At 46.2% G+C, this 13,390-nt stretch overlaps 1 protein-coding gene across 3 annotated transcripts in view; it reads left to right on the top strand.

The window, feature by feature from the left end:
* The first annotated feature begins 7,607 nt into the window (after positions 1 to 7,607).
* Positions 7,608 to 13,390, top strand: part of ADAMTS14 (ADAM metallopeptidase with thrombospondin type 1 motif 14) — a 70,128-nt gene continuing 64,345 nt past the window's right edge. For 2 of the 3 annotated variants that reach the window (XM_035137953.3, XM_035137951.3), the window contains exons 1-2: positions 7,609 to 8,245; positions 11,037 to 11,458. In XM_035137953.3, coding sequence (XP_034993844.3) covers positions 8,158 to 8,245; positions 11,037 to 11,458 — 510 coding nt within the window. In that variant the 5' untranslated portion in view covers positions 7,609 to 8,157. Of the gene's footprint in view, positions 8,246 to 11,036; positions 11,459 to 13,390 lie in introns of all 3 variants that reach the window. The other variant, XM_035137957.3, reaches the window with a different exon arrangement.

Below are 13,390 nucleotides of genomic sequence, written 5' to 3'. Positions count from 1 at the left end.
CACTGCACTCTTCCCAGGCCTCCCACTGTGATCACAGTCCCCACCTCCTGCCCATCAGCTGCCCCAGAATAACATCCAACATTGGTGGAAATAAGTAAAGCCCGCAGACACATAAACTTTATTTAGGTGCACTTTTTTAGGTCCAGGTGACAACTTGTGGATAAAACCATGTTGCTGTTGCTAAATAGTGGACAAGGTGATGTACCTTTCCCCCTTTTTTATATATAGATGCATTATTGTGTTTTAGATTATGTTTCTATCATCTTACATGTCACAGATTGTTTCAATATGTTGAGAACAGCAACCCTGAATACAGAAAATATATAAATGAAGACCTATAATATTTATCGGATGCCTCGCAAGGCAGCTTCTGTAAGACATTAAAATACAATTGTGAATCAAGTGACATGCAAAATATATTGCAAAAAAATCATTACATAATAAAGCATATCAACCATAGCACTAAAATATATCAAACAGAGTGGTAGATTATCAACCCAACCCAATGCCATTTAAAACAAGGGAACAGCTTAATTCCTGCTAAATGCCAGTTAAAACCCATATGAACACAGTATTATTATTTTTTACAAAACAGCTTTATGAAAGAAGTATTTGGTGTCTTTTCTGGTCAGCACCATTTCAGCAACCTGGTTGATGGTCCATAACTAGATGAGGCAAGCCAGAAAAGTGTTTTAGCGCAGCACTAATTAAAAGTTCAATCAAAAGAAAACAACCTGGATCATAAAACTGTGCCCACTGCAAAGGTTGCAACGATCTGTGATAGGTTAATTTGCTCATTATGCCTCTGACCGCAACTGCTTCTTGATGAAGTGCATATTGAGCAATCGTCCTGGCTTAGTTTCACAGAATTTGTGTAGAAGTTGTTATCTTGCGTTTCCTCTTTAGTTTTTGGTCACTTTTTTATAGTAAAAAAGCCTTACTTTTTAAAAATTAAGTTATTTTGTTGCCCAAGAGTGCTATGGCGCCATTGCTATTTATCACATTCTTTGCGGTGGGTTAGGAAGGTAAACAGTCATACGCTGACTTGACTGGGCAAGAGATCCATGCAAAAGTTTGGCAGTCTGGAAGTCCAAACCCTGCCCTTTTTAAAAAAACCTGGAAGTATCATATCTACACCTGTGGAAATTGTGCTAGGAGGAAAGTCAGACTTTTTTTTTGCCGTCTCCGCACTGTCAGTATTTTGCTGGAGGGATTCAATTGGATCCAGAAATTTAGGTTCATGCAATTAAAGCAGATTAGAGCCTTCTGTTGCTTTGCTGTAACAAATCAACTTTTAAAGGGGGGAAAAAAACCCAGACCTTTTGTGATTAGGAACATGATGGGGAAACGCAGTAAAAATGTGTGGGATAAATGACCCATGAAGAGGAAGATATATACCTACTGCACGGGATGACATCAGGATGATTCGTCTGCAAGCAAATCAGAATGAATGCTCAATAAACAAGGAATCTACAGGAGCCCATGGAAAGACCGCAGGAAAAATAATAGGATGACAATGGTTGGTTGATGTGTGGGATCCCTAAACGGTGAGTGATCAATGCATGGAAATTCTACCCTAAATGCTTAGCATGGACTTAATTCCCCCTCCCACACACACATACATTATATATATATATATATATATATATATATATATATATATATATATATATATATATATGGGACCCGGGTGGTGCAGCAGTAAATATTTTCTGTTCTCATATAATCCTAGCTCTGCACGTCTGGGAGATGAGATCATCTCCATTCACGGGGATACTGCTGGCAGCTTTGCTTTAGTCCCTTTGGAAGGGACACGGCACTAGGCTTGTCAAGGGACCACAAACGCCAGAGAGAGAAATCAGTAAGAGGCAGGGACGTAGAACATAACCCCAACAAGCTGGTGCTACCACACGGATAATTTCCACAAGAGAATTTGACAAGCAAAGCTAACCTCCTTACTCCTTAGTGTTAAAGCCTCACCTGTTGCTTTGCACTCGTTTTGCAGGGTCCAGTTCACTGCAAGGAGGGAGTACCAGAAATTTGTAATGTGTCTGTAATGGCTGTTGATAAACATACGGTACATGCTGAGCTGGTGGAAGCAAGCAAGCAAGCGCCTGGATAAGTTATACACAAGACTTGCAGTTATCAGTTCCTGCCAAAGAAACAGGCACACACTTGTGCCTCCCCAGGGCTGCCTCTTGCTAGCAACCTCCAAAATAGCATGCTCTCCTCTTAGAATCACATAACTGTGGAGTTGTAAGTGTCCTCCCCCCCCAAGGGTCATCGAGTCCAACCCCCTGAAATGCAAGAAACTTAACTAAAGCATCCATGACCGATGGCCATCCAACCTCTGCTTAAAAACCTCCAAGGAAGGGGAGTCCACCACCTCCGGAGGGAGACTGTTCCACTGCCAAACACCTCCTACTATCAGAAAGTTATTCCTGATGTTTAGTAGGAATCTCCTTTCTTGTAACTCGAATCTATTGGTTCAGGTCCTACCCTGTGGAGCAGGAGAAAACAAGCTTGCTCCATCTTCCACATGACAGCCCTTGAGATATTTGAAGATGGCTATTATACCTCCTCTCAGTCTCCTCTGTACCAGACTAAACTTACCCAACTCCTTCAACCGTTCCTCATAAGGCTGTAGAAGAGCGTGGTCTTTGTCTGCTGGACCTTTTTTGGAACATGTTCCTCTGTCTTAGATTCAATAGTTGTGCTACCTTCAGCAATCATAGCCTCCAAACATTTTTTTTATTGCAGATATGCTGGGACACTTCCTTTGGTACTCTGCTGTAGACACCCCACCCTAAATGTGAAGCTTGTGGTCTACTAAGACCACTAGATCCTTTTTACATGTGCTACTGGCAATCCATCTTATATTGGTGCAGCTGGTTCTTCTTGCCTAAATGTAGAATCTTACATTTGTCCCTATTGAAATTCATTTTGCTAGTTTTGGCCCAGTTCTCCAATCTTTTAAGATCATATTGAATCCTGAATCCAATGTTTTCAGCTGCATTGGCTACCCCTCCCAGTTTGGTGTCATCTGCAAATTTGATGAGCATCCCCCCAATTCATTCATCCAAGTCATTTATAAAGACATTGAACAACAATGGGACAGAACCTTTTGGTACCCCACTTGCCACTTTTTCCCAGGATGTTGAGGAACCACTAGTGAGCATTCTTTGGATTTGGTCAGTGTCCCAGGACATCGCCTACTTTTTCTAGATGCCCTATCAGCTTCCCTATGCCACTTTGCTTTCTGCCTAAACCCCACACTTCTTAACTGCTCTGTGGGTGCCCCAGAGCCTCCTTTCTTATATCAGTTCCCTCTCTCCCTTTTCCCCAAGCCCTCCACGAACCCTTCAGCTTCCTCTTTCTCAGACCATTGGCTATTATAACTATTTTCAGCTTCCTTGCTGCTGGAATTCCTGTCTTGTATCTTTCCTATGTCCTAGAACATTTCCCAATCATCAACCTGCCACTGTATGAGATTTTGATCCCAGCCAAACTGATGTTTTCCCTCCCTCTCAGAAGCTGGACTACACTTTACTTCCCTCAACAACTGAGCTTTCTTTGCTGCCACGCCAGCTTCGCTAAACAGTATCAGATGCTTGGCTGCCACAAGCTCAATATATACGGTAAATTGGACCAAACAGCTACCGGTAACTAGAGAGGGTTCCGTGTGGAAAAGAGGCTGCCAAGGCAAAGGGGGAGAAGAGTGTCTGCCACTCTGCCATTTCCCACTTCTGTTGGGGCCAATGTAGAGAAATGCGCACAATCTGACATAATTAGGTAGGCTTATGTTCACTGAAACCATGAAGTTAAAGCTTGCCTGGGTCTGTGTTGATTGTGACATATCAGTTAGCAGAATTTGATCTACAACAATTAACCCATTTTGTAGTACACAGATGACTTTTTGAGACACACGGCTGTGCTTCAACAGTTGGGCACCATTATTTTATCATGTTGACCAATGAGAGATTCACAGGTCATACCAGATGGAAGCATGACTTTCCATTTCTCACCTTGGCTCATATTCATGAGATGATTCCGGGTCGGAAATCTATTTTTGCCCTTGCTAGAAAGGCTTCTGTAATTCGTTCTTTCAGGCGTGCACAGCTGGTCTTGCAGAGCTTCAAGCTCATGGATTTTACAGATGAGGGTGCTGAAAAAAGCCCCATTTAAAATTATTTTAGAACTCTCGCCAACGTTTCTGAAATAGGTCTTAGGTTTTCTTGGTTTTTTTTTAATGTGGCATGTGCAGAATGCATTACAGCAGCCATTCGGGATATGCATTTGTTCAGATGTCCCAAATTCATGGCCACAAAGACCTTCCTGCAATGCCGTAACATGTGATCTGTAGAAATCTCTGTGAGAAAGGACTTAATATTTATAGAACAATATTTCTATAAACAGAGTCAAGGGCTGAGGACAAAAGGCATATGTAAGCCTGGAGAGTGGCACCAGTGCTTAAAACGGGCGTGTACCAAAATATGTGTGGGGAAGTCTGTGTTCTGCAGACAAAGATTCACATTCTTGGACACGCCTGGAAATTCTCTCCAGGCTGATCCAAGTGTGTGGAAGGCAACAAGACTTTCACAGCCCTTGTGTGTTTCTGTTTCCTCTCTGCTGGCACAAGAGGAAACAATCTCAGGCTTGCCAGGAACGGCATCTTTCAGCCACCTAATGCCTGGCTGAACAGGAATGTTAAAAAATGTCATCCTCAACATTAGTATTGAGAAAGACAGACACACCTCACCATGGAGGGCATTCTGTAAACTGGGAAACGCCACCAAGAAGGCCCTGCGACACAGGTCAAAGGCAACTGGGCAGTTGTTACCATGTTGGTTAGTAACACTGTTGTTCTGTAGCTTTCTAGGTGGTCTGGAACAAGATGTGTACAGAATCTCATCTCTCCAGGCCTTGTGGAAGTACCTCAGCCACTTAAAAGTCTTCAGTTTTGAAGGACAGATGCCCTCTGGATGGGTCAGATATTTAGAGTGCTCAATGAGCCTTGTGTCAGATCATCCAGGTTCCATATCACTCTGCGCCCCCCCCCCCTTATTTAGTGTTTGTTTCAGTACCGGTAAACACTGTGAGATTCCTGCTGCGATTTCAGGGACCCCCCTGGAGATTCCTGTGCAGACAGCTGTTTGCACTTAAGATCATATGGCTGTTATGCTTTACTGCTTGTGATTCTTATCATGCAGAACAGATGCTGTAAAGTCTCATCACGGTATTGTACATGAAAACGAAGATCTCTGTCATACTGAGGCAGAGGGGAGGGGATTTTCCTTCCTTGCAACTATCCAAACACACAGGGAGAGGGCAAAATGCAGGAAGCCAATATGCAGCCTAGTCATACATGCATGTGCACTACAGCACAATGCTAAGCTGAATTCAGATTCTCAAACCTTTATTGGCATATGCAAAAGATTACAGTAGGGTTCAACACACACACACACACACACACAGGCTACTCTCACACAAAAAAAATCCTGCATCTAACACTTAACCTGGTGTTGTGTGTAGCATTCACAAATACTCATACAATGCTAAGCAATATTATACAGAAGGTGGGGTTCTTCCCCATGTAATTATGCTTAGGACTCCAGCCTCTTAAAATTCCCAGGTTCATGTGCATGCAGAAGATTGCAGCCTTAACTAGTTTCACAAGCCTGGTCAGCACCTTGAGATATGCTGTATCTCCTAAGTACAACGAAGTGCCTCATTCCATATCGGATACAGAATTTTGTGTGTGCATGCATTTGTTTATTTTTTTTATCGGGAGCAGATTGATTTCATAATATAAAAGAAAAAGGATGTTTAAAAGCTTTTCGAGGAAGTTTCTTTTTTTAAAAAAAATCAGGGGTTCATTGTGGAAGCAAATATTGCTCCAGGGCAAAGTTTAGAGAAGTGTTTTGATCCCTCTTTCCCAAGTCATAGGAAGTTCAGTGCAGCCTTCGGAAGGGTGAGTTTCCTGCAGACGAAAAGCCACTGGTCTTTTTTTGGTGCTGCCACTCCCTTTGTTCTCACATGTTTCAAACCAAAAATAAATGGCGGGAAGCAGAAGTCAGCATACATTTTCAGAATCTCAATCTGGACCAGAAGCTGTGGGAAAATGTCAACTGTGTGCTTTGAAGCTTCTCTTCCGCAATGTCTAGTAGTAATCTATCTGTTCTGATGTTGTAAGGATACAAGTTTTCCTGCCTATGCACACCTTTGGCAGTGGTTGCTGCAGGCTGCTGTGTGTGCAATGGCGAGTGTTACATGCCTGATATCACAGCACAGACCTATTATAGAAGGGGGAGAGCTAAAGGCATGGCTGCTGTTTTCAGCGGGAGGCATGCAAGACTGGATGTTAGGGATGCTTTACCGCTGGGTTTCCTGCATCGGCAGTGAATTAGGTTAGATGGCCTGTGTGGGGTCCTTTCCAAGATTCTGTGCATGCTGTGATCTAAGCACCAACAAACGGATGTTCTAGAGTAGACTGCTTAAGAGCGTTTTGTGATCCACAGTGTCAGAAGTTTGTTAGAAGTCCAGTAAGAGCAGCAGAAATGACATTCCATTTGTCTATCTCTAAGCAAAGATCATCCAGCAGGGTTACCAAAGCCACCACCATTCCAAAACCAGACCTGCCATTGGTCTCGTCCGCTCAATGTGCCGGATCCTGACACCCCTGACCACCACTTGAGTATTAGACATATATACATTGCTCAAAAGGCCATTAAGCTTGAAATGGCTACCAACCATTTTAGCCATGATGGGGATGTGCCCAAGGAGAATTCTAACACCAAATACTTTGCATCCTAGAGGGGGAGCAGCAATTGTGAGGAGTGATTACTTTTGACGCTACCCTATGTGGACTCATATTGGCTTTTTTAAAAAAACACCACCACCACAGGTTTGTTATATTTTAAGCCACCTGATGGATGTTTTTAGAAGCAGAAACTGCCATGAAGAAATCTTTTCCTGGGACTCAACGGTGCTTATTTCTGAGTAGTACATCATGTACATGTACAGAAACGCACTGGAGGAAACCAGAGAGACGTAGATGACTGCAACACCCTCCCTCTTGAAAGGGCTTCGGTAACTTTTGCAGGAAGTCCTAGCATCCCCAGGCTGGCAGAAACTTTGGAAGGCCCCGCCCGTTCATGAAAACGGTGACCGATCCCATTTCTGAGGGGCTGCAACCAGCTTTGCTTGTACCAAGGTAGCTTCAAACCTCCGAGGCGGCCGAACAGGGCAGGCAGGTAGGGACGTCGCCACGCCAGTCTGCTAGGAGCATAGCTGCCAAGTTATCCCTTTTTTTAAGGGATTTTCCCTTATGCTGAATAGGCTTCCTCGCGAGAAAAGGGAAAACTTGGCAGCTATGGCTAGGAGACGGGCAAGCGCGTCTCGCGCCCAGGCTGCGCGTGGCGACGTGCGCGCGTGCTGCGCCTCTCTCGGGTGCCATCGCAAAAGCCCTTGAGGCGGGGGTGGGACGACCCTCGCCGAAAGTGGGGGCGGGGTTTGGCTTCGTGGCCGGCCAATAGCAAGTGGCGCAGCGCTGGAAGCGCCACGTGCAATGGAAAGTCCTCTCTCTCTCTCTCTCCACTATGCGAGTGCCTCCCGCGGGAGAGGAGGCGGCGGCGAGCGGGCTGTGTGCAGCCCCCTCCCCTTTGTATCCTATTCCAGCCGGCGGCCCGCCTGTCACTCAGAGGCGTCGCCGTCGTCACGGCCCTCCCCGCCCCCCCCCCCCCCCGGGCTCGGCTCTCCTCAGCTGGCAGCCGCCGCGGGAAGCGCCTCCTCCGCTCCGCCGGTCGCTCGCTGCGCGCCTTGTCCCGTCGCAGTGCATGGAGGGCACTCGTCCCGGGCCGGGCGCAGCGCGAAGACGGGGCCGGCTGGAGGAGGAGGACGAGCGGCGCCTGCCCTCGCTCGCCTCGCCCGCTGACAGAGCGCCCTTCTCGGGCCAGCAACAGGAGGAGGAGGCGGCAGGCAGGTAGGAGAAGGGAGAGCGCGCCAGGCTGGGAGCGCGCTGCTTCCCCTCCAGCCCCTCAGGCGACCCGAAGGAGCAACTTTTCCGTCCGCCTCGTCCTCCTCGCCACCTCCCGGCTGCTGTGTGGGGCTGGCCGGGCGCTGGAGTCCCCGGGTGGCGCGCCGGGCGAGCGTCCGCAAATGGATTACCCGCCTCTGTATGCGATGCTGTCTTGCTTGGTGCCGCTCAGCTGTTGGCTCGCCGCGGGCAGGGGAGCGAGAGCCCAAGGTAGGAAGGAGCGCGCGGAGCGGGGAAGGGCGCCAGCAATCAAAGGATAGAGAGAGGGGGGGGGGAAGCTGGTCAATCTGCCCGCACCGGCTAGCGCGCCTTTGCATCTCTCTGGGCGCCTTGCTCGTGTCCCGCTGCTTGCGGGCTTCCTGGGGTAGGAGGTGGGCATCTGGTGACTGGCCTCGGTTGGAAGCAGGAGGTAGGGTCCGTGAGGCGCGCTCTCGGTCCGCGATCCAGCAGCTCTGCCCGCTCCCGGAGAGCAAGGCTCGCTGAGTTCAGGGCTTTCTGAGTAGCAAAACGTGGAAGGTCCCGCTTCCCAGTCTCTGTATCCTCGCCGGCAAGCAAGTTCCACCACTGGGCGCCGGTGGTGCTTGCTGCCGCGTTAAACGGCGACCGGGAATGAATGCAAATGCGTCTTCTCCCCAGCCTGACCGAGTGGCCCGAGAGAGATGGAAATGCTGGTTTGGTTATTGCGCGGAAGTGCAGTCCAGGGTTCTGTTTTGTTTTGTTTTTGGCCGGTCATCTGTCGTCCATCTGATCAAGTACCAAAGTGTTGCACCAAATGCTGCGAAACACGGAGGTTTCACATTTCCAGGCACCCGTTGCACTGTACCCTGCCCCTTACTATACCTTAGAAGCGGGCGGGGGGCGGGAATCCAAACAAAAACTGCTCTTTGATGTTGACTCTTAGACATTCGAGATCTCTATCGGCTAATCCTGCTTAGGACGGGATAAGAAAGGCAGATTTTGGGAGCCATTTTCAGGTGCCTCTGATTTCTCCACTCCTACGTAGCTTCTAAAGATTTTGTTTCTTCCAAAAAACAAAAACAAAAACAAAAACAAAAAAAACAACAACCCCCAAAACACTTTAATAGAAGCAATTAAAAAAAAGGAAGGGGAGATCTAGCATTTCCCATATTAGGAGCGACATGTTTTCTTTTCAGGACAGGGAGAACTCCAATTAAAAATTCACAGCCCCCACCCCTGTTCCTTATTAAGTTGGGATGGAGCCCTGAAACAAATGGCAAGCCCTAAACACAGAATTAAACTTATCACTGTGTTTTGGCTCTATGAGTCAGGTTTTCCAAATTAGCTTTAGGCATCTTTCCTCCAAAGTCAGGTTCATGGATTTCAGCTGGACTGATGACATTTGATGGGTAGGCTGAGAATTCTTTCCATTTACCTTGCTGCCCAAGTATTTTTAAATAGGTTCCATTTCAAAACCTTTGCTGCATTTGAAGGGTGCAGAGATGGGCAGTCAGTAAGGCAAATCAGTTTGTAGGAATAGGAGTGCATCACTTGAAAGATTATTGGGTTTTTTAAGATGGCAGTGCTGATCACCTCCATAGTGCATTTTTTTTTAGCTTCGTTTTGACAATTGATGCAATAGCTAAAACAGTGGTGTTTAAACTCTGTTGAGGAATTGGAATACAGAGCTAACACATGGGATTCTTTTGCAAGCCTTGCCAAAGTATGTTACAATGCTGACACACTTTTTTAAAAAGTTCAGCGGGATTCTCTACTTTAGAGGCACAGTGTTACATGGAAACTGCACAATGAATACTTTGGATGCTTGGTCGTTAGCTGGCCATGCAAGAAGCATAAGGGCGTGTCAGTGTGAATTTCTTCTGCTGGGTTGAACATGCCCAGTTGACGCTCTGTGAGCTACAGTTTATGAGGGGGAAATCATAAAGGTTTGCAGGTGGAGGAAGAAGAGCAATAGCTTCCCACTTAACAGAACTGCCCCTCTCCAGAAATATCAACGTTTGCAGCCATCACTCTTTTGGCTTACTCTGAAATAAAAGTTTGAAGGTTTGTAGTTAAATTTAAGAACTACTAAAAAAAACTGGGTGAAGGATGGATTGAGGTAAAAAGCAAAGTGTCTTTGCAGGCCAACACAACTATGTAGTAGCCCACCCAGATATGTTGCCCTCAGCACCTGTGTCTATTCTGTTTGTGTTCCGCAGTCCCAAATGAGCACGGGGAGGGAGGGGGGAGTGCATAAAGCACTTCTGAGGAACAGATCTGAATTTCCTGAGATTCTCAGCTTTAATTTATAAAACAAGTTTCTTATAAGGGAGTGTAGTCAAACTTTGAGCAGACACGCTGAAATTAACGGACATGACAAACGTTGGCCCCTGAATTTCAGTGTGGCTACTCCTGAGTCAAACTTCGTTGGCTACAGCCCCTGTGTGTGTGTGTTACAAACACATTTCTAACTCTTTGGATTGGTGAAAACACACTTGTAAGTTTAGATTTTTTTAAAAAGTATGCCTCCGGAACTTAGGTCTGGTTTGGTAGTTGAACTGGGCAGGAGAAGACATCATTGGTAGTTCCTGGTAGTTCCTTGATTCACCCCCATGGTTAGCAAAACCGGCATAAGTTATGCGAAATACTTGAAATCCCAGAATAAATTTAAAACAATGAAATGGGTTTTGCAAAAGTGCCTTGTGTGCATTAATTTATTCGGGTGCCATAATTCGTCTGTTTTGGTTGTAGAATTTTTATGTATACATTTGTCCAGATTTCATACAGCTCTGCTTTTGTGTTGTTACTGGATGCCTTGTGTGATATTTCCTTCAGGTGGCTCACTTGGAAAGTAGTGTGACTTGCCATGGGCAAATGAATGGCTAACTGCAGGACTAAGCTCTGTGAGGCAGGAGCGACAGGCGTGCATATCTTGAGAGAGGAGCAAAGGCTTTTCAAACACACACTTACGAAAAAGGGGTTTCCCCGCCCCGCTCTGCTTTGAATGTATTGAAGTATGTCTATCTGTATTTATTTCCACTAGAGCTGCTCCTGTCTGGAAAGCTAAGTGAATATGGTGTGATTGTGCCCTTCAGTGCAGATTGCCAGGGACGGTTCCTCTCGCACGTGGTGTCTGGCTCAGTGGCAGCAAGGAGGGGCAAAGCCACCCACCCTCCCGCTCCTCCACCTCACCCAGGCCGGCGCAGGGTTGCCCGCAGCACCTCCTTTCTGAACCAGGGCGTGCCTGGGAATCGCTTGTACTACTTCAATGTTACTGTTTTTGGAAAGGAGCTGCATCTTCGCCTGAAGCCCAACCGGCGGCTGGTATCACCTGGCGCATTGACTGAGTGGCAAGAGGACTTCCGGGAGGTCTTTCGGGAACCGCTGCAACAGGACTGTGCTTTTACAGGAGGAGTCTCGGGCATGCCAGGTGCCGCAGTGGCCATCAGTAATTGTGATGGACTGGTAAGCAAAAGCGGATTGAGTCTTCTCTTCTTCTTCTTGTCCACAGGAGGGATGAATCCCTTTCTGTCTCCCGTTTCCCCAGCTGTAGGACTGTCCTTGCCTTGTTACTTAAGCCCCTCTGAGCCTTGCAAATAATTTTTTTTTGCTGTGAGCGTGTATTATGGAATCCACCTCATATTTGTTACGGATATCGGTGGATAAAGTTGCCAACTTCAGAGTTCAAAAATTTCTGTTTCCTGGTTGAAGGTCTGGCAGATCAGGACAGGGGAGTACCGGCAGGTAAGTGGGTGTGAAGGGAATTCCCATTGTTCTGCTGACATCACAATGTTTTCCTTTTGATTTTCAGCAGTCTTGTGCCTTAGTGGGGCTCAGGGAAAACGCTGCTCTTCACAAAAGAACTGTTGTTCATTTTATCAGACTTCTGGCTCTTATGCAGCACAAATTATTTGCTACTAGCCAGGCTGAACTTTATTTTTGGCTGATAGGGAACCCTGCCAACTAGAGTGTATTGCAGAATGGATAGGATAGGTTCACCTGCAATTATAGATAAATCTCAGGGAACCACCTGCTGCCAGCTTTAGGTTATTTCCGTGAGCATCAGCCTAGCTGCTGTTTTAAAGAGAATGGTAGCCTGCATGAACCACTGCTGGACCAGTTGAGGCACCTGCTGGCAATGATGACTTCAGGGATTCTGTGTCGATTTTCAAACTTCCAAGTCACTTGCAGAATCCTAAATATTTAAGTCTGCCAAGGTTTCAAAGACCTGCTTGTGGGACCTTCTTCATTCAACTGCTGATCAACTGCTGACCCTGGGTACCATATCTCAAATAGTTCTTGGATCTACTCTCAGTTTCCAGTTTAGTTTGCCATGGGGCAGGGGCTGCTGCTGTTGGGAGTAAAACAGGATTCCTCAACCTCGGCCCTCCAGATGTTTTTGGCCTACAACTCCCATGATCCCTAGCTAGCAGGACCAGTGGTCAGGGAAGATGGGAATTGTAGTCTCAAAACATCTGGAGGGCCGAGGTTGAGGAAGCCTGGAATAAAACAACTCTAAAGTTCACTGACCAAACTGCGGGAGGCAGTGGAAGACAGGAGTGCCTGGCGTGCTATGGTCCATGGGGTCACGAAGAGTCGGACACGACTAAATGACTAAACAACAGCAAAATTTCACTTGCACTCTCAGAGCTAGTTTCAAATGTATTCTGGAGCTTCATAAATGTATCACACAAGTGCAGAATTCTATATTTGGTACATAATTCAGCATCCTGAAAGTTTCAGCTTTTATGTTAAACGAAGTTTTTTTTAGATAACATATTGAAGTGTTTAATGGTCTCTCTGTGTGTGTACACACAGTGAATATTAGGGTTCTGTAGGCTTGCCCTGTCCCCTTCCTGGGCTACTACTATCAGGTCCACTCAATGCCTGAGCACTGAGTGTCACAGTTGAGACCAGTGGAAGCCCTAGTTTGAAGTGTCTGCATACCACAAAATTGGCAGGTTTCTGTGTAAGTTTGATGCTGAACAAACAGATGCAGGCTTGGTTGAGTCACTGCCATCCTAACATTGCACGTTTGACTGAACTTCTGTTCAGGTCTTAAAGCGTACCAAGTGCACTGTGCAATGTACCATGTGGTTTTGGCAACAATATCCTATGTTAATTGAAATCTTTGTCAATAGCAACCCTATTTATGCACATTTCCAAATATATGAGAATTTTGTAGGTATTTATTTGTTAGCTGCTTCTTTGTCATCGCTGATTTCAGGTTAGACAGAAGCCTTATGTACCATACTTACTGGCAATTCAAAGGAGTGGATACAGGGGCTCCTTTTTGCATGCTAAATTTCATCTTGGATTTGAATCGGAAATTAATGTACGGTATGTTTTTTTGCCCCGCTTCTTGTAGTAAGGCTCTTCCCTGTAGGTCCTCTCTGC

Source organism: Zootoca vivipara, chromosome 5 (assembly GCF_965207765.1).
Source record: "Zootoca vivipara chromosome 5, rZooViv2.hap1.1, whole genome shotgun sequence".
Taxonomy (NCBI): domain Eukaryota; kingdom Metazoa; phylum Chordata; class Lepidosauria; order Squamata; family Lacertidae; genus Zootoca; species Zootoca vivipara.
This window is presented reverse-complemented; position numbering and strand designations above follow the sequence as displayed.